The sequence below is a fragment of the Theropithecus gelada genome, chromosome 7b (genome assembly GCF_003255815.1).
Source record: "Theropithecus gelada isolate Dixy chromosome 7b, Tgel_1.0, whole genome shotgun sequence".
NCBI classification, from domain to species: Eukaryota; Metazoa; Chordata; class Mammalia; order Primates; family Cercopithecidae; genus Theropithecus; species Theropithecus gelada.
The window spans coordinates 29777131-29804239 of record NC_037675.1 but is presented as its reverse complement, the minus strand read 5'-3'; the positions used below and the strand labels follow the sequence as shown (position 1 = coordinate 29804239).

At 40.2% G+C, this 27109-nt stretch overlaps 1 protein-coding gene and 2 long non-coding RNA genes across 4 annotated transcripts; 1 reads left to right on the top strand and 2 right to left on the bottom strand.

Moving 5' to 3' along the window:
• Positions 1-1502: 1502 nt before the first annotated feature.
• Positions 1503-21153, bottom strand: LOC112629243. Of its 2 annotated transcripts, XR_003120553.1 has the most exons (4): positions 21002-21153; positions 20417-20491; positions 15750-15885; positions 15172-15626 (listed from the first exon to the last, which is right to left on the bottom strand). It is a non-coding gene; the product is annotated as an uncharacterized LOC112629243 (long non-coding RNA). The 2 variants fall into 2 exon arrangements; XR_003120554.1 differs by lacking the exons at positions 15172-15626; positions 15750-15885 and adding an exon at positions 1503-1870.
• On the top strand, positions 7941-10235 carry LOC112629244. The gene is made up of 2 exons (XR_003120555.1): positions 7941-8118; positions 8761-10235. It is a non-coding gene; the product is annotated as an uncharacterized LOC112629244 (long non-coding RNA).
• A 2424-nt stretch (positions 21154-23577) lies between the features above and the next one.
• FOXG1 (forkhead box G1) lies at positions 23578-26878 on the bottom strand. The gene has a single exon (XM_025392293.1). It carries the CDS (start codon positions 26573-26575, stop codon positions 25106-25108), a length of 1470 nt encoding a protein of 489 aa, XP_025248078.1. The 5' UTR covers positions 26576-26878; the 3' UTR covers positions 23578-25105.
• Positions 26879-27109: the final 231 nt, after the last annotated feature.

Sequence of the window (27109 nt, the reverse complement as noted above, 5' to 3'; positions counted from 1 at the left end):
CATGACAAATTAACTGTTATGAGAAAAACCTCACTAAAGGCCAGGATCATTGCTCACTAAAATGTTTCTACCATTATAAATAGTATATTTGAAATTTGTGTTATTAGTTTATTTTCTTTTCATCTTTTCTTTTCCGAGACAGGGTCTTCCTATCTTGCATGAGCCAGAGTGCAGTAGTGCGATCAGTCACCGCTACCTTGAACTCTTGGGCTCAAGCAATCCTCCCACCTCAGCCTCCCAAGTAGCTAGGACTACAGGCACGTGTTACCATGCCTGGCTAAATTTTGGGGGGCAGGGTGGGGTAGAGACAGGGTCCTGCCATATTGACTTAGTTGGTCTCAAACTCCTGGCCTCATGTGATCCTCCTGTCTTGGTCTCCCAAAGCACTAGGATTACAGGTATGAGCCACTGTACCCAGCCCTGATTGATGTATTTTCTAAGAACACAGCTACTTTGACAGCTAAATAATGATGCAGAATGTTGTTTGAAAAACGTGAATTCAGAATGAAAATATTTTTATGGACAGAACATTTAATAACATCAAGTTTAATTAGCCTGATATTAATTCACAATAATAGTGGCCTTATCACTGGGACTGAAGTCCAGTGGAATAAAGTCCCCACCCTTGTCTCTGAACCATATTTGAAGAGGGTATTCTTATGCTGTTCCTGGCTTTCCCTTAATAGATTTCATGGCTAAAATTTTTTTCTGTAAATATGTAATACCTTCTATTAGTTTTAGTCAAAGTCTGCTGGATAGGAATTAATCTGTTAAGATAACTTTGCGCATATTTTGCTAATTTAGTTTGTGCTGATCTGCAATTTTAACAATCAAAGGGCAATCTCATTTTGTGTTCTTTATTTCAAATTTCTTGCTGGTGGCTTTCTCACTATAATCTATAAGAACCAACAAGAACTGAAAATAATTTCAGGACAAGAGAATGTTCACTGAAAGATCCTGGCTATCTATGAGAAATGAGTGAAGATAAATAATTGCAGCTGTTCTCTTTTTCTTTCACTTAAGGTAGAAACAGTGTGTTCACAGAATTCAGTTAATTATTACAATACACATCTTGATTACCATACTAAAACTCTCCAAATTCTTCCTATAAGAGGTACAATGTTTCTTTATAATGGTGCGGAACTGGTATGGTAGGCAAGAACTGCTGCACTGGAAGCAAGTAGTTCATAATAACTAAAAGCTATTATACAGTGTCAGAGAAATGTAATGCTATATCAGTTGCACTCCATCAATAAAAAAGCTAGGTCTCTTCAAGCTTTATGCTGCCACGGTGCCATGAACTTCAAGAGCATTATCCAGTGGCTACAGTCTCAGTGTTCCTTTTTCCAACTAGGCAAATGCCAAGAGGAGTGCCTTCTCACAAACAAGTGTGTAGATGACAGTAAATGCAATAATAAGACTAATTAATCCACTGGGTGCTTCAAAAGTGGAGTAAGTCAGCCCAACAGAAACATATGATTTGTGTTCCTTTATTATTATTTCTTCTTTACCTGTGGAGCCAGAGGCAAGGAAGATGACCAAGAATTCAGACATGGGAGAAATCTGGATAAAGTTAGGAGCCTGTCTAATAGTTTAGAGCCTGGAAGATACTGTAGAGGAAAGTTGTTAATTGTTGTTTGTTTGTTTGTTTAGTGCTGAAGTAACTTTCTCTGGAGACACATCCTGAGCACTGTAAAGAACGTTGTTCCTCCCCAAATGCCTTTCTTCCTGGATCCAGCTACTTTTCTTTGAGTTGGAGAACTCATGCTTGAATATCTCTGATTGTTAACAGCACACTGATGGGTAGATATTATTCGATGGGAAGCTGATGATCATGCCAGCCTTCACTGTATTGACTAATGAAAAACCTCTGAAAATAACAACATGAAAAGGACAAGGAAAAAGATTATCAGTATAGAAAAGTCAAAATTTCTTAATAAGAGAAATAAAGACAAAAACCAGGTTACCAAAGCAAAAACAATTTTAAAGTATATTAATACCATATTTGTAATTTTAAAATTGTTATGGTGATTTGCTATGTTGTTAAGTTCACCGTTTTATTTTTTTTATTATGGAGTTAATTTAATTGATAATAAAATGAAGGAAATTCCATTTAAATAAGTCTTGTCTATCATGTCACCATAAAAATTTGGTAAGGTTTGAATACTCAAGCTATTTCAGTAAAGCAAAGAAAGGTGAACAACTTGTGCATAACTGAGTATGTGCAATGTTATCCTACAAAAAATGATTAAATAAATAAACGGGGCCAGGTGCAGTGGCTCACAGTACTTTGGGAGGCTGAGGTGGGCGGATCACCTGAGGTCAGGAGTTTGAGACCAGCCTGGCCAACATGGTGAAACCCCATCTCTACAAAAATACACACACACACACACACACACACACACGCGCGCGCGCGCGCCAGGCCTGATGGCAGATGCCTGTAATCGCAGCTACTTGGGAGGCTGAGGCAAGAGCATCGCTTAAGCCCAGGAGGTGGAGGTTGCAGTGAGTCACGAGTGCACCACTGCACACCAGCCTGGGTGACAGAGCGAGATTCCATCTCAAATAAATAAATGAATACATAAATAAAAATAAAAGGAATTTAAAAGAGAAAATTCTAAGTGAGTTTTGGGAAAAAAACAATCTTACAGATCCTACATATCTAATTGTATTACTGTATTTGACTATTAGCAACTGTACAACTATAAAAGATATGACACTACAAACCAAACTCAGCAACTATATGGTTTCATTTGATTCTGCTTTAAAAGTTTCTGTAGTCAGCAACAAGATGAACCATATTAATGGAGAGAAATCAGAAGAAACACAAAATTCTAAAAGAAAAAATATATATACTCCAAAGAAAAACTAGAAGAAACAGCTGATAAAATATTCAAGAGGTCATTGCTATCTGGCAAAACTAATGAGTGGGAAAATAACTCAAAGAAGAATGAAAACTTTATCATGTCTCCACTACTAATGGACAATAGCTTGGGATACTTGTCTAAAAACTGTACTTTTTTTTTTAGAGACAGGATCTCTCTCTCTGTTGCCTAGGCTGGAGTGGAGTGGCACAATCATAGCTCATTGCAGCCTTGACTTCCAGGGCTCAAGTGATCCTCTTACCTCAGCCTCTGGAGTAGCTGGGATCGCAAGTGCACACCACCTCAAAAAACTGTACTTTTGGACAATGACTTTTGGTTAGTGTTTGTTTTGAACTCTGTAACTTAATAGTATGTGCATGATAAATAAATAAATAAATAAATAATAGGCCATTAAACTTTTCCTGATTACTTTCAAGAAAGAATCTCAAGCTCGATTATAATGGTGGAGGAAGCTTCCATTTTAGAGAATAACTTGTTAGTCCTATGTAATTACATTCTGAGAGACAAGATTTGACTTTCAAGTCCTAAAAAGTCATTACCATGATGCTCTACTTTAGTCATGTAACTGCAGATTTGTAAGGGTTTTATTTTCTAAAAACAGGAAATCAAAAGGAATAAAGTACTAGCCAAATTGACAATGATTTCTTTAAATTTATGGGAAACACAGTGCCTATAGTTCATTATTTCAGTGAAACATTTGGTTTGTCTTGTCAATAACTATTAAATGGGGGTAATATATAAAGATGAAGAAGCATTTCATCTTTTTCAATCAGAAAAAGAAATGCATTTATCTTGTGAATTACCTGTACTGTTTCATGCATAGCAGCTGTATTGCTGCCACACATCTGTGGAAACACAATATCAGCCAACTGTTAATCAAGGATCACTTCCCTTCAAAGTGACTGATGATCCACTGTTAAAACAGCTTATAAAAATAACTTATTTGAAAAGGTGCTTTAGGGTTTTCAGATACATCTTACCAGTCCTGCTAGCTTAATGCATGTTTGAAAGCTAATTTCTCATAAATATTTAAAGAAGAAATGGCTTTCGAACAAAATTAAATAATCAATTTTATTTTAGAAATACAACATTATTGGCATTATTTTCATTTCGATTACAAGGAGTGATAATGTCCAAGATTGGCTTTTAAAACTGTTAATGAGCCCTGGCAATGCGAAAAAGATATGGATTAGGTAGATGTAATGAGATATGATTAAAGGGTGCAGGCACTGAAGGGTGTTGGAGAAATTCTATTCAGACAGCATATAATTAGTGTCTGATAAAAGTACTTAGTAGATAAGATTTTTGAAGAAGAAAGGTTAAGATAAACACATACTTTATGACAAATCTGCTTAATTTTTCCCCTTTGGTTCTCTTACATACTCAATATTATGTTGAAGTTTCATACATAAATAATGTTTGTCGAATACTTGATGCAATTCTACCAGACAATTAGAGTGTTTTAATTGCCAGACAGGAGAGAAGAAAATGTGTTGAAACATCTTATTCCATTTTCAGTGTACATTTCTTTGTTGATTTATGTAATGTAGCTAATAATATACAACCTATCCAGGTTTTAAACAAACAAATGAACTTCTAAAAAGCAAGCTTTCCATAAGTTGCTAAGCAACTCCAAAGGCACATTTTATTAGTTTAATAAATAACATTTAGATGAAGACAAATCCTTAAGAAGATTTCTAACTTTATTTTATAAAAAGTAGAAAATCCAAGCAGGTACCCTTCTGATTTTCTTGTTTCTAAGGCCTCAAGGGTAGGCAAAGTTACTGGCATATTCAGAGTTATGTTTGTCTCACTAAGCAAAACATTTCTTAGATTGAAATTGTTGCCATGATAGAAGTTAAGACCTGGGACTCACTGTGCAGCTCTCCAGAGTTGGAGCTCATGCTTCATTCCCATGACTGAGGGTTTTCCAAGCTCAGAACAGCTGACATTTTGGGCATAGTAGTTTGTGGTTGTGGGGGTCCGTCCTGTGAATTTAACATGTTCAGCAATACACTGGTCCTCTATCTACCAGATGTCAGTAGTGGCCCCAGAGGTGCTGTAACTAAAAAATGTCTCAGACATTGTGAAAAGTCTCCCAGGGGAGGGAAGGGACAAAAATCACCCCAGTTGAGAACGACTGCAATTGCATAAAGGGTAGATATGCTAAATGGAAAAAAAAAAAAAAAATCTAGAGCTTAACTGATGATGAAGATATTTTGGGGTTAGTTGCCTTCTCTCAATGTCTAACATCCCCTATCACTATCAATAATGAAAAATAAGGGGGTAGTACTGATTCCAGTGGTACTCTGGCTTTTGTTCTATGCAAAATTCATTCCTGATTTCATCATTTCAATGCAATCAATTGTATAAAAATTGAGAAGGGACGTAATGATAGCTCTGACTATAGCCATTCTCTAACAGTACTGCATTCCAGAACTGCACCAAAATCTTTTCTCCTGCAGTTTTCCCTATATTCAGTAGCTGGCTAGAATATGTATGTGTATACATATGTATGTATGTATGTATGTATGTTATTGAGACAAAGTTTTGCTCTGTCGCCCAGGCTAGAGGGCAGTGGCGCGATCTCGGCTCGCTGTAGCCTCTGCCTCCCAGGTTCCAGCAATTCTCCTGCCTCAGCCTTCTGGGTAACTGGGATTACAGACACAAGCCACCATGCCCAGCTAATTTTTGTATTTTAAGTAGAGACAGGGTTTCGCCATGTTGGCCAGGCTAGTCTTGGACTCCTGACTTCAGGTGATCCGCCCACCTCTGCCTCCCAAACTGCTGGGATTACAGGCATGAGCCAGTGCGCCCAACCTATAATCATTTTTAAAATAAAACTCAATTTTAGTAATGTCATCCTCTGCTCATAGGGCCACCATGGGTCTTTATTACCTCTACTATCAAATAGAAACTCCTCTGAATGGTCTTTAAGTTTTCCTTCAATTTACCACCAAACTCCATCTCATCAAACATCTTTCTCATCTTTACTTATGCCCCCTTTACTCTTCTTATACACACTCAACTTGCATATTCCAATCTCCATGTGTGACATGTACAGGACAAATTCATTTCCTAAAGTTTTAATAATTATTCCTTCCTTTACTTCTTATCAATATCATACTCTATTCTAAGAATGACAGGACTGCAATTATTGTGAGGTAATTATTTACTGAATGCCTTCAATATGCCAGACACCGAATATGGTTTAGTAGCTGTTTCTATCAATTTACATTTCATTATTTTGCCCAACCAGATTGTAAGTTCCCAGAGGGTAGGAGCAGGTCTTATTTGTATCCCTCTGACACCTCTTAATAATGATGCTAATAAATATGCTTTATATTGACTTGCAACTATAACATTTCAAATTACTGTCACGATTACTAGCTCACTGGTTATATATTTTCAGTATTTCACAGTCAACGAACATGGGTCATTAAATGCTCTAGGGAACAGACTGTGGATTACACAACCGGTGCTCAGTAGATATGCATTTAATACATGATGAGCGATTGAATTCAGTCTCACAACTTCACAACTCTTAACTGGTTACAAAAAATTCTTTTGGCATTTAAAAACAAAAGTTATTATAGAGAACAAGAACTGCCGAATGAGGCAGAAGACACAACACGGAAGTGAATTAAACTATAATATAGCAGCAGGAAAAACAAAAGAGGAGTCTTAGTTTCTGCCTCAAATTCACTACGAGAATTTAAATTCATTTCATAAGGTCTTGACCTCTTATCAAATAAAGCTGTTTTAAAAGAAAGCAAAATGCTGGGCACAGTGGCTTATGCCTTTAATCCCAGCACTTTGGGAGGCTGAGGTGGGAGAGTCACTTGAGGTCAGGAGTTCAAAACCAGCCCAGCCAAAATGGCAAAAGCCAGTTTTTACTAAAAATACAAAAATCATCTGGGCATGGTGGTGCACACATATAAGCCCAGCTACTCAGGAGGCTGAGGCAGGAGAATGGCTTGAACCTGTGAGGCAGAGGTTGCAGTATGCCAAGATGGCACCACTGCACTCCAGCGTGGGTGAGAGTTGGTAAAACCCAAAAACCTGAGAATCACAGCATTTTACCTCGTATGTATAAAGAAGTTCAAGAAAATATTTTCAGCACAGGTGTGTTGGCTCAGGCCCGTAATCCCAACACTTTGGGAGGTTCAGGCAGGCATATCACCTGAGGTCAGGAATTCCAAACCAGCCTAGGCAACATAGTGAGAACCCCTCTGACAAATAATTAGCTGGGCGTGGTGGCAGGCGCCTGTAATCCCAGCTACTTGGGAGGTTGAGGCAGGAGAATTGCTTGAGCTAGGTAGGCAGAGGTTGCAATGAAGTGAGATCGTGCCATTGCATTCCAGTCTGGGTAACAGGGCAAGACCCTGTTTCAGAAAAAACAAACAAACAACAAGCAAACAAAACTCTACATAGTTTTTTCAACAATTTTTGGTGATTTGCCCCACACCTGTTTGGGGGAGTCCCTAAATAAATAACACTTAAGTGCCTGTAAAAACCATGTATTTATTAACTTTTCAACTGAATTCAGCCAAACACAGAAGTCAACTGATTTGAGGATACCCGTTAACCCTAGGCACAATATGCCTAAAGACAGAATATCATTTATCCAGTAATTCTTTCAACATGTATTGCATGCCTACTAAGTGCAGACACTGGCCTAGGACCTGGAGGCCTAAATCTCAGCTGCTGGTATGAATTTGTACAAGGAATTCAGAAAGGGGAAAGTGATCTGAAAAGCCAAAAAAGATTTGTCTTCAATGAGCCTTTTCTCTCCACCTCTAGCTTTCTCGACCCTCAAATCTATGGAAGTGAAAAAAACTAAAGGACGTTCAAATTTTAAAGAGAAATTAAAGAAACAAGTTTAGGATCCCAGCAGCCACCTGGAAGATAGTGAAAACACTTCCCAACGCTATCCATCATCCATGTGATTGGGCGGAAGTGCAGGAGAGCAAGGGGGCCGGAAATGCAGGGCCCGGCGCGGGGGAGGGGAAGAGTCACGGCCCGCGAGGGTTGGAGACCGGAAGTGCAGGTTCTCCCGTGCGCGGGAGAGTGTCCCTGGACAGGGCGTGACGCTAAACCTAGGTCGCACGAGGCCTCTCAGAGATTCCTCCCACCACAAAGCCCCATCACAGTACAGAAGGCTTTTTGCAAAATAGGAATTTCTCAGCTTTTCCGAAGAGGTTCCTAAATGTGGCTGTAACCCTGACGTGAGGTTTGTAGTGAAGGGTCCGCGCTCTTCTCGCAGGGTTTTCTTAGACGAATTGGCGTCCCCCAAACCGGACGGGGAAGGGAAGGGACCCCTGGGCCTGGAGCCACGCGGGTGGGGCCGGGAGTGCTGAACTGCCCGGCTAAATGCGGAGCGGCGCCCCCTCCCTGAAGACTAGGGGAAAGAGGGACGGGGTCCGGGCGGACGCGATCGCAGAAAGCGGTCATTCGGGGGCACCGGAGCTCCGGCGGAGGCACCGAAAATGTGGCTGTTGGAGTGGTTGGCAGTGGCGTTTATTGAAAGAGGGGCGCTTTATTCTCTCCTCCCTACTTCCCCGAAGCCGGGGCGACTGGCGGCGATCAGGGCCGAGAACTGGCTCCGGCCTCTGCGGACGCCCGAGGCGCGGGTGGCGCTTTGTGAGAGGCCGCTGGGGCGAAAGGGGTGCGGGGACGTACGCAGGGGGGCTCTTTTCAAATTGAGTTGTTCAGAATAAGGCTGTCTTCAGTTTTTTATCTGGGGTATAGAAAAGAAGCTAGAAACTCGGAGTCTCTCTGTCTCTGCCCCAAATTAATTGAGAAATTGTCAGCTTGCCTTGCAAATGCACTTCTCTTTACCTCTCTCAATCTTTTTCTCCATTCTCTACCACAGAGTCGCTCCCGCCCCTACCTTCATCCCACACATTTCAAGAGTCCCCTATGTATTCTACAAAACACAAAACGACCATTTGAGCCACTTTAGTCCTTCTCAGCATTAGGTGACTGATTTACATCAGAATAAAACTAGAGTTTCTTGCAGGTCTTAATGTAATTAAAATGCACCATCCCTGTATGTTCCCAAAGGAGTAGGAGGAAAAGTGTTTGGACAGGGGACTGATCTTCAATAGGTCTTCACAGCTTGGTTTATACCATCACTTTTAAGCTCTCTTCCACCTAGTTGTCACTGAGAATTCGGTTTGAGAGGAAATGGCTTTCTAGACGATTTTTCATCTAGATGATTTTTCATCATATTCAACTAAGAGTCTTTCTCATCCTCTAGCTCTCTGAATGTCGAAAAATATAATAGAAACTCTGCATTGATTTCCAAAGTTCTGATTTCCAAAGGAGCCCTAACTGTCCTGTCCTGCCTACACTGCCTGCCCTCTAACATCCTGGGTATGGGAAATAACACTGGGATCCGTGGCGGCAGAACTGCGCACCCTAACAACTTCTGATTGTTGAAAGGGGGAGGGGAGAATGGAAGAGAGGAATGGAAAGGCAAAAGAAAAAACATTTGTGTTCATTTACACATTTCCTGTGCAGAACAAAAAAGTCCCACCATCAGCAAAAGAAGTCTCTTCCTCCAAAATAGCAGCCAAAGAGAGAAAATTAGAATATGCATAAAGTCTTTCATTTTCATTCGCACAGAGCACGATTTCCAATTTCCGGCAGATTTGTATTTAAACTGCTCGATTAATCCCAATTTCTGAACAGCATTTTACTTAGCATTTTCCCAAAACTCACCTAAAGAGTTATTACTCCCTTCCCATCACCCTGTTTGGGAGCCTCCCTTTTCCCTATTCTCTGACTGAGAATAAGAATTTCATTGATAAGACTGTAACTTTATTTTTCCTGTCCATTGTTTTCCTTTTAAAACTAGGCTGATGCATTGGACCACACTTGAATGCAAGCTGGTTGTCTGTGAAGTCGCGACTGCAAACGAGAGCCTGTTGGGAAGGATATGTTTTTGAAATGTGTACCTAAAAGAGAATAAACATGATAGGGCCAATAGACTCTTGCAGATCCACTCATATCATCAAAACCTTTCCTATTCTAGCCAGGTCATCTTTTCACCACTAGAAATAGCTGAGATGCTTGGACATAATCCACCCTCCAAACCTTTCCTTCCCTCACTCCTTTTGAGGAGCTTGATAGACAATCATAGAATCCTCTTCAAAGGAATATTCCTCTTCTTAAATATTCAGAGTGTCAGTCCATTAAATCTCCCTACAGCCCATTACTAAAATATTTTGCTTTGCCACTTGTGTAACAGATCTGGCTGTATCTGCCTTGAAATTTTCTTTGTTGGAAAAAATGTTATTGAGCTTCATTTGAATATCTTTTCTGAAATATCATCTCTTGACTTGGGCTTACGGCTCCTGCTTTTGAAACTGTATTTGTTTATTTTACTTAGTAGTAGAATGTTAAAAGAATAAAATTACTACATATTGACTTACTGAAAAAAATAGATATCTTAATTCCATCAACCCCTACATTCCTCACTCTTGCACACCCCAAGACAGAAAGAACCCTTTATTTGATTCATAATGTAATCTAAGCAAAATGTAGTGGTTCTGGCTTTCCTTCAGTGTTTGTAGATCACATATAAACCCCAATTATGATAGTCAAAAACTTAGAAATACTAATATTTGTTCCAGCTTTTCAGTTTCTGTAAAAAACATACATATTTGAACCATATGCAGCATGGTATATGTAATATAGGTGCATAAGCATTTAAATATATGGTTTAAGTATCTGGTTACCTAAACAGCCATTAAGATATTGGGATGTAGAAGCATATTAATTTTGTTAAATGGGTGCATAAACTGCATGTGTAATAGTGTCTGCATGACTTACTACTTTGAAATAACTGCTTTTATTGTTTCTTTCTGTCATGACAAAAGCATTACACAATTTATTTTAGTTGTGCATTTTTCTGTTGAGTTGGAGGTTCTCAGTTATATACCATTAAAACCAAAATGTTGGAAAATAAATTCTCAAAAGCCAGTTGGGAGTACATGTAACAGGATTGAAGGCCACATTTACTGGCAGTGCTGATTTCTTTTAATTTTCTTATTGAAACATATGATTGTTTCTTAACCACAGGAACAATTCAGACAAATAAGAAACTATCATAATAACAGAGTATTTTTCTTAAAATATTATTTTAATTAGAATTTCATTTTATATGGAAAGCTCCTGTTTGATTTCAGGTTGCAGAACTGTACTTCCAGAAGAGTTGGAGTGAATTTAGTAGTTATGATTAGTGCAGTGAGAAGACTGGGGGTCTCACTGAAGAATAGATTGATATATAGTTACAGCCAGAGCTGTATTTCTCCCATTGCAGGCTTAGGCGAGATAAGCCTGAACATCACCTCAGAGAATTTATCATCAGAAATGAAAGCTCCTTATTCTTTGCTGATCTTTAGTGAAATAATATTCTCATGAACTGGAATTTTTTTCATACTTTTTACAATGAAAAGACTAGGAAGAAATGAAATGAACTAGGATTGTTCAGCCTCCCTGCCGTGAAAGGTGAAGAGACAGATGCATGGTACTACAGCAGGGAAGTTGCATTCTTTTTTTTTCCTTTTTTTTTTTTTTCTATCCCTCCCTTTCTTCCTTCAACTACTGCTTGGTTTTGGGATAGTGTGTATATGATTTTGAAGACAATATCTTCATTAATATTTTCTAAAGGATAAAACTTGCTATTAATATTTATGCCTTTCTCTTTGTAATTTTTAAGGTGTACAGATCTTGCTTTTACATACATTACTAGGCTATATTACTTTTCAAGAAAACAGAACAAAGAAAATATGTTCAACGGTTACTCTTCCTTGATCTAAAATTGTCCTTCTACAGCTAAGATCCTTCTCCATTTGGCCATAGCTGCTGGACTGCCAAAGAATTTCTGTCTCAGTCTCTGTTCTCTTCCATAATCACCCTTCTTCTCCTAACCAGCTTTCCTTCCCCCCTCACAAAAGAAGGAAGTTATAAAACAACCTGCTTTCACCTCAGTATCTTCCTGATAAATATTGAGTCTAATTCCCTCCCAATCCGTTTTTTAATTTCATTCATTTTCTTTTTGGGGGGCTAATGGTGCCTGGGGGTTCATGAGATGGGAAGAACATGGGGCTGAGAGGAGAGTTGGATTACTGCAGACACAGACTCGCAGACACTTTCAAGCCTAGTCCTAGGAACTGGTGGCTCTTCTTTCACCTAAGCAATAAACCTTGGCAAGTTTACAGCTCACAAAAGCATTTTTCCCTTCTTCTGAAGAAATGGGCTGAGCTTTACTTGCCAGACCACCACCAGTTACGAACATCTTTAACCTGCTCTCTTCCCTGCAGGTATACTCCCTTCACTTCATTATCCTCTTTATGTCTCTCTATCCCTAAAGGAATCAAGAGTTCATCCTGGGGGGTCTAATTCCTACTTCTTATGTCTTGCCCTATGGGCTGGCTTCCTTAGGGCCAGTGATCCCTTTGGACTCATAGGAACCTCAGTGACTCAGCCCTTCTCAAACTCCTCAGCTTTGTAAACTTGCTTCCCAAATAGGACAGCTTGCCCACTCACCAGCAGGGCTCCAGCCAGAAGGCACCTGGTCCTTTTACCCAAGAATCCCTTCACACGTCTGCCTCCGCACCCAGTTTCCCGCCCCCGCCCCCACCCCCCGGCCAAGGTTGGTTTATTTGGGAATGTCATCTGCAGGGCAGCATGTCCATAGCAATAAAGGGGAGTGGATACAAAAATTCTCAGTGCCATTAAAAAGACCTACCATATTAGACCAAGGGAGTCTCTATTAGGAAACTTGGGTTGGAATAGATCATCCATTTAACCAGTGAAACAAGAAATCGGAGAAATGCCTGACTGCAGCTGTGAACCACAAATTTCAGATAGAAATGGATTACATCTTCATCCTGTCAGCCAGATAAATTATTTTAAAATTGTTTCTGCTATTATTTGCATTATTATTATTAAGTTTATTTTTGTCATTATTGTAATTTTTGTTATTTATTTTTGTTGTTGTTGCAGCTATTATACTATTCAACAGAAGTTTAGAAAGATTAGTCAGATTAATTAGTTTATTGGTAATTTAAAGCTGAAAACTAGTAATTAAGCCAAAAACTAAAAATGATCAGGGATGATTCATACTAATGTAGGATTTGGGAGGAAGAGAACCTAAGTTTTGGACATAAAATTTGGCAGCTGTGAAATAAATAGGACTTGGGGATAAAAAAAAATAACTGAAATTTTCTTAGTCATTCAATCACTCCCCCTCCCCCAAATTCAGCTAAGATTATTCTGTATTTGCTTGGTAGAGGAAAAAAAATTCTATTTGTTTTTGTTGACAGGGAACAAAGATCCCATGTATGTTCTTCATGTGATTTGCATTTTCATGTGGATTCCCTCTGCTCAGGACCAACCAAACATTTAAGATCACTCCCCTCCAAGTTTGACTCTTTTATCTCTTTGCTCTTGTTAGGCACCTCTCTGAAGAGGGTGCATCATATAAGACAGGTATACAATTTCAGCCCTCTCAGACATTCTGTGGAATACAAATTCAATAATGCAATTTTCTTCACAACATGCTCTGTTCTCTTTCAAATATAATTAATGTTTTGATAGTATAGTTCTTTAACTACATACATACACACAAAAACAGACATACCCTCTAGCTTTGCTGTTTGTGTATCTAAAGCAGAAGTGGATGCAGGCCTTTGAGTGACTCGTAAAATTCCTCAACTCCAGCCCACAGAGAAGAAATCTGTTTAGGTAAAAACTGCACAGTCTGTTGCCTATCCAAAAATACGTAAAACAATTAAAAATTGTAAGCTCCTAGGATTTAATACTAATTTTTCTGTTAAATTTCCTAGAAAATAAAGGATATTCTGAATTGATCATTTGATACAGACATTTACTAGAGAACAGTTAAAATAAACAAAAACACTGTCCTAAAACCCTGGTTGTCTTTTCCAAGTTTTGATGATGGAAATTGAATTTCAAACTCTTCCATTTTATCCAATTGGTGCTAAATTGACAGATGTATAAAAACTAGCAACCACAATAACATAACTACAATGACTTACATTAAAAAATTGCTTACTCTATCAAATACCTCAGCTGTATATTTTAGTTGAATTAACTCTCTTAATTGCTATCAGTTGTATGTAGACATATTTGTATGTGAAATAGATGGTCCCAACAGACAGACACAGATATGTAGATCACATTATGGCCAATAGGAGTTAAGTGAGTAAATCCTGAGCTTCCACATTCAAGTGTACTATATCCCTAAAATTTCATTTCTTCAAATGGATTACAATTAAAAGAGAACAAATAACCTTGCAGATTGCAGGGAATCACATATTTTCTGTCTTTCGTATAGAAAATATGTATTATGTAATGCTTAATCCAATAAAAATATAAGCTTTGGTCTCCCTATGTTGTTACTGAGTTGAAGAAGCTAGATCTGTGGCACTAGAATACTGATTTCCAAGCATCATGGCCATTTTGTTTGAATTATGAATATATAAAAAATGCTGGTAGGGGAAATATGTGACACATTTCTTTCCACAGATTTTTTAGAGGGAATGTGTGAAAGATTTTATAAAAATCTTTTAAAGTTTTTTCTTAGTCTTCATGTGATATTTAATGTTTGGAATTATTAAAGAAGATAAAAGAATCAATAAGGAAGGGAGAACACGCGACTGATTTCAAATAGGTCTTACTGAATGAGAAAGAAAATATTTTCCAGTGCAGTTTTGCAAAAAAAGAGGGAGGGCATAATCAGTGAAAATCTCATTTGTATTTTTTTGTTATGATTTTAGATAATAGCCAACTAGGGTTCCTTTTCCATTACTTTGCTCCAAACTCTTTTCCTTGAAAGAATAAATGTGTAAACGACTTACACCTTTATTCTCTCACAGGCTAATACACAAACAACAAATATTTTTGTTAAATACTTGATAGAAAAAGCCCTTACAGGTCTACAAATTCAGTCTTAGTACAAGACTACATTACCAGTCCAGTTGTTTAGATACAAGTGATCTGACATTCGCCTTTAGTGAGCTATAAAGCAATATATAAAAGGAAGATTTTTACAGCATTGATCAGCAGTGATGTGTGAGCTATCAAGAAGAAATTATCCCTTAGACATTTTATATTTGTTCTGATTCTTCCTCCTTATTCCTTTCTTCCAGTTTGTTCTTTGAGAGAGACACGACTAATTCTCTGATTTTCCAAATGAGGTTTTGTTTGGCTCAGATTAATATTAAAGAAGATCACATACACGGTCGAAAAATATTGTTATTTTTCTTTAATGGGGAAAATTGGACTCCCGCGTGTCAGATCTGTGGATTTCCGAAAGGCAATGGAAATGGTACTGACATCACTTTGCACTTTAACAATCGGATTTGGTCAGGGTACAAGTTGTTTGTTTAACCCGACAGCTCGGTGCACCCCGTCGCACGCTTTGCACACTCATTAAAACGATTATTCACGACCTGTCGAGTGTTTTCGGGTTCATTCACAGGAAAGGCTTGGAGCGAGGGAGAGCAATTCAAGTCAACACTGTCCACTACCCCTATGCACGTGAGGACGAGTAGCTGCGTGCGTAAAAAGACAGAGGGAGGGGTGGGTGAGTACGCCTTAGCTATAAGTCCTGTTCATCCGATGCTCTGGAATCTCAGTCTGGACAGAATGCCAAGAACGCTTGGTCCTACAAGGACCACGTCGTTGCTACGTTAACTTCGAGGGCTTGGCACAAGACAGGAAAAAAAAAAAAAAAAAAAGGAAAATAAAATAAATAAACTCAAAACTCTCCCTCTGCTCCTCTTTTCAACCTTCTGCAAAACTTTTTAAGTCCCAGGACTCGCCCACCTTCGGTCTGCAGCCACCCGCCGGACTGAGAGCAGCTCCACCTCTCACAGCGCGGACGCTAAGGATAAGTAGTTTCAGGAAAGCTCGCCAGGGTGAGAAGATTAATTCCTTTTCCATCTCCCAAGGCCCTATCGTTCTAAAAATAAAAAATAATAAATAAATAAATAAATAAAAAATAAATAAATAAATATTTAAAAAAAAAAAACATTGCTATATTCCTTGCACAGACTGGGGGTGGTTGGTTGGCCCAAAAGATGAAGAATAGGGCTGTTAACAGTATTTGGTAAATGTATTACAAACTGTTAACAAGGAAGAATTAATCCTCCAAACTTCAATAAAAGTCCTACAAAATGATCATTAAATAGCCCTCAATAAATTAGGTCACTTTTTTTCTCTCAATTTTAAAGTCATCTTTAAATATTTTGTAATGGTGATAAGAGAGGCACAGACATTAACGCATCTCAATATCCCACTGTTGCTCTGTGCTTATAAAAGGCACACTACGGGGTCTTTAGTTTTCCTATTTGTTCAAATGAATTCTGATATGTAACATTCCTGTGAGATATTAGTTCAAGAGATGTCTATCTTTGTAAGTTATAATCACACATAATGTTAAATAATACAAAATATGAGTGTGTGTGTGTGTATATATATGTATATATACACACACACACATACTATATACTCAAGAACTCCAGATTGTCTCATTCAGCCTAAGTACCCCTGGCATAATTCAGAGTTAATAGATGTTTTAAAACACATGTATTATGTCTATATTCAAATGATTGCTACTTGATTTTTCGTAAACAGCATTAATAAACTCAATGGCCAGCTTATTGTTATGAGGGTAACTTTATCATGCCAATGGAAAAAGACAACAAAGCTCATTTAGCAGTTTCATTCTATTATATCTGACATCACAAAATCATCTATTTTTCTATTTTATTGAAGCACATCAATACAATGTATGAAGAAAAGAATGGAAGTTTTCAAGCAGCATGAGGTTTTAATCAGAAACAGATTCCTAATTGCTAAAAAGCAAGTATGAATAAGTAATTTCATAATCTCCTTGGGTTGCCATAATTCACTATCAGGTTTACTTAAAATGGATCTGTCAAGTGTGTTTCGCTTCCTATATAAGCTCTTTCATTAAAAGCAACCCACGATAATAATCAAGAGGCAGATGCTGAAATATGTAAGTAAATAACTGAAAGTCTCTGCATAAATAAACACAAATCAATGTAGTAATAGACAACACTATTGATGTAGGAATGATCGATTTTAGTTTTCTAACCTGCAAGCAGAGATTGCAATGTATAATTAAAAGTATATTTTTCAACTCCATTAATACTACTACTGGAAAAAAAATTCTTTCTGCCAGTTCTACCTGAATCTACTTTATTCCTTGTAGTGTATTTCTGATGGGATGGGAGGAGTACTCTGTTTTTTCTACAAAAGCTTTGCCAAACTTTAAAATGACATCATTAATTATATAAATTATAAAAGTATCAAATAATAAAATTACCACCTAATTCTTGCTCTGAATTTTTCAACCTTTATCCCAGCCTCTAATTATTCATTCAGCACATTTTAATAGGAAAAACACACAATAGTGCTTATTATTTTTAAAGATCTTTTTCAACTACTGTAGTACATTTTGGTTTAAATATTCTTTGGGCCTTTTGTTGAAACAAATAAGATGTCATTTCCTCAGTACACTATGGAAGCTCTCACACCTATACTTGCATATGGAAGCACCATGAAACAAGCAAGGAGAAAAAAAAAACTGCGTTGTTTCAATATTGTTTCATATAATGATTGCAAAACAAACTAGTATCTGACTTAAAGAAATAAATATAATTTGGATTTCTAGAAATTCACATCTAAAACAATGTTTTAGATTTTGCTAAAAGTTAAATTTTCTTTTTGAGAATATGTATCCCTGGAAGGCCGAATTGACTTAGATTAGCAAGCACCAGTATGTGATGAGTTTGAATATTTAGATTCTGGAGAGTAATGAAAATACAGTGTTCATATTTTTTCTTCATCAACAAAGATGCTTATTTACATTCATTCTTGAATCCAGGCTTCTCCAGCACAAGCCTTCAAAAGAATGTCTTCTTTATGAAATTCAGCTACTTTGAAAGGGATTTTTTTTTTCCTATGTGATATCACTGGCACACAAATATTGATTTTCATTGTCTTTATAATATTGTATCACAAAACACTCTCTCAGACTTCTCTCCCATCCAGGGCCAAGAATTCAAGGGCAACCGAATCCAAAAGGAAAATATCATCAGTTATTATTTAGGGCTAATTTAACAGATAATTTAACTTCAAACAACAATGATCAGGTCATTAAATTTCAGAGCAATGAGAAAATGAAAGAACTGAGAGACAACTCTCCATAACCCCATTACAGATTTTAGTCTTCGTGCTCAATCAACGGAATCAAAAACGTCTACGCAGGAAGATATGTTTTCACCTTAAACGCATTGATTCAAAGAATGAGACAATAGGAAGAGATGAGGAGGAATAAAGTTGAAGACGACGACTCCAGTTTCTGAGAGTGCCAGCGGAGTAGGCAAATTCAACCTAAGCCGAAAATGAACACCCAAATATGTTTGTTAATTAAATATTCCCTTTCATTCCAACACGAATCTCAAATCTGTAAATGTCCAACATGCTTTCCTCCTATGCAGCTTTTCTGCAAGATAGGGAAGATAGGACCGAAGATACGGAAAAAGATTACCTGTGCTAAGCAACAGACCACGAAAAAAAACGTGTGGCATTTTATTTTCCCTCTCACCCTCACAAACATAATTTGTGAGTTATTTGTTATCATTTTAAATGCCTTTTCTGATCACAACACTTTCAGAATGTCTGCCTACCTCAGGGTATGATAGAGGAGCTGGTGAAGAAGGTGTTGAATCATAGAAACTGAGTCTTACTTGCAGGGGAGGGCGGCTGAGGGGGGAGTCGGAAGTGGACCACCTCTGTTCTGCGTAGCCCTTCCTTCCCATCGCCTTTCCCAGACTGAAGATTACCGCCTGAGAATCTCCGCACTCGCGGGATACTCTGCCCACCGGAGTCCCGGCCTCCCTTTCGCCAACAACTGGCCGCCTTCAGTGCTCTTGGAATTCCCACCCCGAGGCTACCTCTTTCCCTGTGAGACCCCTCCACCTTGGACCACAGGCTTGGGCAGAGGGAAGCAAAATGGGATAGAAAGCGAAGGGGGAGTGGGGTAACAAGTGGAGAGGAGAAGAGATGTCCATTACAGAGCAAATAATTTTATCTACTAGCTGAGAAGTGCTGAGATCTGAAACCGCATCGGGTAAACAAAAGGCAACAACTTTGGGAGGCGAAAAAAGGTTGGGGGGAGGTGGTGGCACAGAGAAGATTAAGAAGAAAGGGAAAAGGTAGGGAAGCGCGCCAGCCAAGGTTCTGAAGTCACTATTCTTGGCATCAGCCAGTATGAGCTACCAAACGTACAGCTCTGCTTGTCCTGGGCAAGAGCGCCCTCACGTTGCTGCTCCCTGCGCAGCGCCCGGCTTCACGCTCTGCGGGGATCTCTGCCGCAACGTCCCGAGAGCTCCTCTCCTCCTCGGCCACCGCGCAGCCAGGGCGGCCCCAACTCAGCAGCTTAAGTTACTTCTCCACACCGGTTCAAAACCCGAGAAAACAACGCTGCCGCGTCCCTGCCACAACGACTTCAAGTCCCGCCATTATGCCACCTCTCCATCTTCACCCGGGAGTCCCTGAGGCGCCGGGAAGGCTAATTAATAGGACACCGCGACGAGAGTCCCAAATTCGCTTCGGGCCGAGCCAACCTGTGTCTGGCGCGTGCTCTCAGCCACTCTGGGACAGAGAGGCTCTCGAGCGTACTACCGAAGTCTCCTAAGTGTGCATTATGAATCAATTATTTGCCTGAGATTTCCAAAGCCAGGAACTGAGATATTCCCAGCAGGGACAAAGTCAAGCCCAGAACGGTGTTCATTTCCCTAGTCTTTCGAAGAGACAGAAGAGGAGACTCCCATACGCACCCAGTGCCTCGCCCGACCCGGAGCAGCCTGGCTAAATCCGACTGAGACCCTGGTGTGACCCAGGCCAAGGAGCTGGGGGCGGAGGGCCAGCTCTGGGGAAGGTTGGCGATGTTAGTGTACAAATAGAGAGAGAAGGGCGATCCAAAGAAGAAGAAGAACTTTAGAGAGAAGCAGGTTCTTGGCTCTGGAGAAAAGAGCTTTAACTGAAACAGGGATAGCTAATAACCCTGTGTTTGAGCGTTAAGAGCGTCCCGGAAGTTCCTGTAGCAACCATAAGACTCAGAAATCATATTTCCACGAAATGAATTAATTTACACTTTAGGACCTATTTCAGTCTCCCACTACCACTTCTCCGTATAATTTTTTCTCGTTTTCTCTCCATGTTCCTTTTGCCGTGTCTACATCCTTTTGAACTGGGGATTCACCGTGATTTCTGTCAACGTGGAAAAAAATGTGCATCCTTTCAGCTACGTCTGTTGGTAGTGAGCCTGCTAACATTTTCTAAGAAAAGATGAACACTTAAGGCCAGGACCCCAAAGTCAGGCGTTAAAACTCAGTCAAAAGCAGTCAGTTACACGTATTCCCTACCCCACCCCTTCCCCTCTGAAAAGCACTTTCACTTACGGATCTTTGCTGTAAGAGCGCTTCCAGTCCTGATATCCTTTTTCTCGGCATCCTTCGGACAACCTCAGGCAGAGCCTTAGGTGGTGGGGAAAAACAAAAACAAAACACAGTAGAAATCTGGAGGGAGACAAGAGGCACAAAACATAACAATACATCGTCTATTTGCCAGCCTGGAGCCCTCTTGGCCTACATACTAAGAATAAGGTCCCTAGAACTGACCGCTAGGGTGGGGAATGGGTGCCTTTGGGAGCCAAAATCTGAGGCTGATTATTTTAACTGCTGGTGATTGAGGGGAAAGGGCCCTGAAGGGAGGATAGAAAGGGGGAATGAATGGTATAGAGAAAAGAAATCCTTTACAAAAAAAAAAAAAAAAAAAGCACACAAAAGAAAATCTAGCATGAAGTACTAACTGGGAAAGATCTCTAGCACCTTTTAACTCTTACAGGTAGGTAGTTCTTAGGAAGAATGCAGATGTGTGTGCCCAAAAGAGAGAATCTAGATGACCTCTATTCTATCCGTATCTCCAGGATCTGGCCTTAAGTAGAAAAATAAAGAGGGGAAAATTTTAATTCAAGTTTCACCTACCCTGCTTGTTGGAATGGCTGTGCAGATTTTCATGCTGGAGAGTTCCATCTGTCTGGCAGAAGCTGAAGTGGTGTTGGGGGCAGGTTATCTGGTGAAGTAGGAATGTACAGGAACCCCGCCCTCTAGGCACAGTTACACAACCCCAGCAACCCATCTCAGCCAGTTCTAAAACCTCTAATGATCTTCACCTTCACCCTTTGTTAGTCTAATTCTCCAACAGGCTTTTAGTCTCAAACACAACCAGCCACTTTAGCTATTCATAAAATTAATTTCTCAAAAGCAAAATTTTCCCAATGCATGCAAATTCCTCAACAATGTTGTAGAAAATACACTTTTTTAAGAAACCACACTTCTATAGACTTCTAAATATATTGAATTTATCCACGTATTTGGGTGAAATATGCACCAACTTAAATATATATTAAAATCAATACACTATGAGACTAAATTTTTGCCTCTCTGCCTTTGATTTTATGCAAGTCACATAAACTACCTGAAGGCTTCCCACAAATACCATAAGGATATTTGTATTAAACCTTGTTAGTTCTAGACTTTATGTTCATTTGGTTCCCAGTTTTGTAACAGGCTGAAGAAACATACTTGAAATAATACTTTAACTCCTCTAGTTCAATTACATCACTTTCTCAGTGTTTTACATATTAATATTTTTTGTTAACTTTACAACAGACAAATTCAAGTAAAATACTTTGAACCTGGAAATAAACTTTAATTTGGGATTTCAAGCTTTAAGTTGTGATGAGTTTCAGTTCCAAAATCTCACAAAGGACAACCTTCGTCTTATTAAAAACAATGATAAATATGAAAGAAAATAATCCTCAAAAGTTTTGAAGTGTATTTCTGACATAAACTAATTCTAACGGTCAAAGTTGGAGACAACAAATAACACAAGATTACAACCCGTTCGATGCAAAACTGTATTATATGCCACACCAGACTGTCATGTGTTTTTTGAGAAGATAAGTTGAGGGATGATAGGATAGGTCAAGGGAAATGAGATGTTCATACTAGGCTTCAGGAAGCCTTTACAAAGTTCTCTCTCCATATATCCACCTTCATGTCTAGTATACCTAACAAACTTCTAATCATATCCATTATATATAATTTGGACATGGGTCCAAGCAGAACTTCCACTCCAGTACTTTGTTTCTATGAATTAAAAGAAATCAGTTTTACTCTTGACTTCAAAGTATGATGTTCGTCATTAAAATTCTATTTATCTGTCACCCAAATAAACACTTATAAACACAAATAAGTATACTTATTTAATGTGGCCAAAAAAATACTCATGCAGGAAAACTTTCTTCTATATCTATATCCCTTTACCTTAGCACAAGAGTTCAAATTTCTTTTTAACGTTTGGTAAGCAAAATTCTATATTTCCCCTGTGTTAATACATTCTTAATCCGCAAATAAAATCCATGGCAAAAGCAAACAATAAATCATCACCTTTTTTTTCAGCTTGGACACATGCTCTCTTTGAGATATTTTGATTCAAAATGTGTAATGGGGATTTCCTTTGCCTAAAACCATTCACTTGGACTTTATTACTATTTTTAATATCAGCCATAAATTTGGCTTTTAACACAATAATTTTTTGTGAAATGTTTTTATGCTTCATTCTGAATAACTTAAATTTCAAGAAAACTTGGACCTCTGGTGAAACTGTTTTTATACTAAGAAAATAAAATCATGTCTAATTGCTTAAAGGAGATAATTAAACTAGCTGTCTTGGTCTATTTTTGTCCATTCCCCATTTGTGTATATTTGGTTCCAGCTCTTTTAATTTTCCTGGCCCTTATACATCTTTCTTAGGCCTCTCTCTATCACTCGCCTTATCTCTCTCTCTCTCATGTATTCTTTTTGGTGGTAATTATTTTTTCACCATAAAGATCCTCTTTCCCTCTCTCCACTCCACAATCCACCCTCTTCTATTTTTCCAATATTAAGTATTCAGCATTTCAATTTCAAATCTATTCCAGTAAGCTTGCTTCTCCCTTAGGATTTTTTTTCCTCCCCCTGAGCAACTCTCTAAGTGTTTGCTGATAACATCTTAGGGCCAGATTATTTTTCACTGGGCCCATTGTAAGAAGTAACCAGCTTATTCCAATACTGCAGAACACATTTCAGACTATACAATTGTAACAAATGAACAACTTGTCTTCCACAGATTCACCACAGGATCCAATTAGTTACTAAACCTTTTACTAGGGTTTTCTAATTATATTCTGCAATTATAGCGATTGGGCTGCCTGAAACAACTCAAAAAATGTTTTCATTTTGTCTCACATATATACACATATACAGTATATGCATACATATGCATATGGAAAGTTAAAACAAAATTATGATTGTAAGCAAAAGGAACAAATCTCTAGATTGAATTACACAGACATTTAAAAGGGAATCAAATAAATACCTCTACACTGTAAAAATTAAAAAAAGGAAAGAGGCATTTTACTTCTGAATATCTAGAATTCTAAATTGTTATAATTTTAAAATAAAATATAAACATTGATCTGCAAATCATTACAACAGGTGATCACTTCAGCAAAATCTATATTGCAACTTCAGCACATCTTTATTAGAACTCTTTCATTGTGGGTAAACAGCCACAAAAATAAATGCTGACTTAGAAAGTATAAATACAAATATTGAAACAAAAATTTTGCAGCATTCATAGCGCAAATTGTACCTGAACTGAAGGGCTCTGTGTGTCTATATATATTACATATGTGTGCATTATATTCACTTCTATCTAACCATATACATATATTTATTTATAATTTGCCAAGCTCTATTAACAATATACCTGAAACAAAATATATAAAAGGCATTCTATTAACGGATTTGGAAATAAACAGAGGGTAAAAAGCTATGCACAGAAAATTAAATTATATCTCTTTTTGTTGTATATCCACAGAAACTTACAGGTATCAGCTGAAAAGCCTATACTTTGTTTAAAGCTAGGGTTTATTAAATAGGCTGCTCCTTGTAAAATTTGTTCACAAAGGGAAAAATACTATTTTCATTTTTAGAGTCAGTTCAAATTAAAGGAGCAGTTTAAATTTTAGTTTGGCTGAAAAAGCCTTTGAGTTCCCTATGACTTGATTGGTCTTTAAAAAATTAGCTCTACTTAATAAAAGAGACAAAAGTATCAAGATATATATGAATTTAGCCTATTTTTTATTTCTGTGTGTTCATAGTAAACATTTTTGTAAGTGACAAACACGGGCATATGACCACAGTATCACAATCAAGAAATTTTAAGACAACATTAACAATCACTCAAATTTATGCGGCATTTGCGCAACACAGGTTACATATTTGCAAGGTTTACCTATAAGTACAATAGGTATTAACATTTCACTACATTTAGAAAAAATAAAAGTGACCTGTTAGTGACCACATACATCAAAATATACACAACACAAACTGAAGGCAATCGTTAATTTTGTCCCCTTCTGATTCAATTGAATGGGCAGTGTTGCCAACTGAAACAACTTTCTTTTTTGTTTGTTTTAATACTTAGTATACCAAGTGCATTTTCTAGAACCCAATCTTTGGTCTAAAAGTAAACAAAAGAAAAAAAAAACAGTTCTTTAAAGAAAAGGACAAAACAATAAATGGCCAAAATAATTTCTTGGGCACCTTTACTACGAATGCTTTTTAAATACAAATTACAGTTTAACATTTTAAAACTCTCCCCATAATTTAGGTTGTTCTCAAGGTCTGCGTCCACCATATAGTTCCATGATAACTTATAATACTGCACACATGGAAATCTGGCGGCTCTTAGAGATAGACTTGTCAGGTTTGAATGAAATGGCAAAGCAGTCACTATTTAGATACACATTCTACTATAATTTTGACTTCCAAACCTTATATTCTACAATGTATTCTCCCCACATTGCACCTCGCTGACACTCCACACCTTGTTAGAATAATAAACAACCCTAGAGACTGAACAAACGTACAGAAATGGGAGGGGGGGCTTAATAAAAAATACCTGGACTTATTTTTTTAATTATCATTTACAATGCAAATGTGTGTAAAACGTTCACTTACAGTCTGGTCCCAGGGATGTTAATGTATTAAAGGGTTGGAAGAAGACCCCTGATTTTGATGTGTGAAATAATCAGACAGTCCCCCGGACAGTCCCGTCGTAAAACTTGGCAAAGAGGGTCTTAAAGACTCACAGGGCAGGGTCGAGGGGGCCTGCGGAGACGTGGAGGAGGACGCGGCCCTGGCGCTCATGGACGTGCTGCTCTGCGAAGTCATTGACGGGTGCGGGACGTGGGGGAAAAAGTAACTGGTCTGGCCCGCAAGCAGGTTGACGGAGCAGGGGTTGAGGGAGTAGGTCCCGGAGCAGGGCACCGACAGGCCGCAGGGCACCGAGGCGGCGAGTGCTGCGGCCGTGAGGTGGTGCGTGGCGTACGGGATCTCCCCGTTGACCAGCCGGTCCACGCTCAGGCCGTTGGCCGTGGAGAAGGAGTGGTTGTTGCCCAGCGAGTTCTGAGTCAACACGGAGCTGTAGGGCATGGGGTGGCTGGGGTAGGCCGACGTGGTGCCGTTGTAACTCAAAGTGCTGCTGGCGCGGGGGTGGTGCAGGGACAGGAAGGGCGACATGGGCCAGTAGAGGGAGCCGGCGCGGTCCATGAAGGTGAGGCCGGTGGAGGTGAGGCGCGCCCCGCGCTTGAAGGCCAGCTTGGCCCGCGAGGTGGTGGAGCGGCGCCGCAGCTTGCCCGTGGTGCCACCGATGAACACGTCGTCGCTCGACGGGTCCAGCATCCAGTAGTTGCCCTTGCCCGGGTCGTCGTAGTGGCGCGGCACCTTCACGAAGCACTTGTTGAGGGACAGATTGTGGCGGATGGAGTTCTGCCAGCCCTGTTTGTTCTCGCGGTAGTAGGGGAAGTTCTTCATGATGAACTCGTAGATGCCATTGAGCGTGAGCCGCTTCTCGGGGCTCTGCCGGATGGCCATCATGATGAGAGCGTTGTAGCTGAACGGCGGCTTCTCGTACTTGCCGTTCTTCTTCTCGCCCTCCTTGCCCCCCTCCCCGTCCTTGCCGCCCTCGCCCGCCCCCTTCTTCTCCTCCCCCCCAGCGCCGGCGCCCTTCTCCTTCTCGTCCGGCCCGACGGGCGCCAGCTCCCCGGGCCCGCCGCCTGGCTCGCCCTTGCCGCCCAGCCCGTCCGCTTTGGCCCCGTCCAGGGCGGCGGCCGGTGGTGGCGGTGGCGGCGGCGGGAGCAGCAGCTGCTGGGGGCCCTTGTCGTCGTCGGCGGCCGGGGCGCCCCGCGTCTGGGGGGGCTGCGGTGCCGGGGGCGGCGGCGGCGGCGGCTGCTGCTGCTGCGGCGGCGGCGGCGGTTGCGGGGCGGGCGGCGGCGGGTGGTGGTGATGGTGGTGGTGGTGGTGGTGGTGCTGGGGGTGGTGGCTGTTGTGGTGGCCGTGGCTTGCGTGGTGGTTGTCGTTCTGGACCGCCTCGGGCACCAGGCTGTTGATGCTGAACGAGGACTTGGGGATCATTTTCACCTCTTTCCTATCTCCCATGTCCAGCATCACCCAGTCGTCGGGGGGAAACGGCGGCGGCGGCGCGGGAGCGGGACAGCGGCGCGGCGGGCGGCGGCGACCGGTGGGTGCCGAACGGGGCGCGGGGGGCGCGGGCGGCAGCGGCGGCACTGAGCGCTCCGGCAGCAGCGCAGTTGGACCGCAGGCTCGGGCGCTGGCAAGTCATGTAGCAAAAGCAGCAACCACCCCTCAGGAATTAGAAAAAAAAAAAAAAAAAGGAAAAGAAAAAAAGAAAGAAAGAAAAAAGAAACAACCACCGCCCCGGGGGTGAAGCTCCCTCGCTCCCAACTGTACTTCTTGGTCTCCCCCCCCCCCCCCCGCCCCCCCCCCCGCTGCTTCCTCCTCCTCCTCCTCCTCTCGCAGCAGCAGTCACAGCAGCAGCAGCAGCAGCCCAAAGGGGGGGAGAGCCGGGCGGCGGGCGGGCGCGTCCCGGAGCGGCCGCGGCGAGGCTGGGGAGACAGCGATCGAGGCGGCTATAGCCACAATTAATTTTCCGAGCTACAGGCGCACACTAGGGCTGTAAAA

Excerpts from the sequence above, each read along its gene's own strand:
- FOXG1 (XM_025392293.1), bottom strand. The coding sequence starts at position 26,575 with ATGCTGGACATGGGAGATAGGAAAGAGGTGAAAATGATCCCCAAGTCC.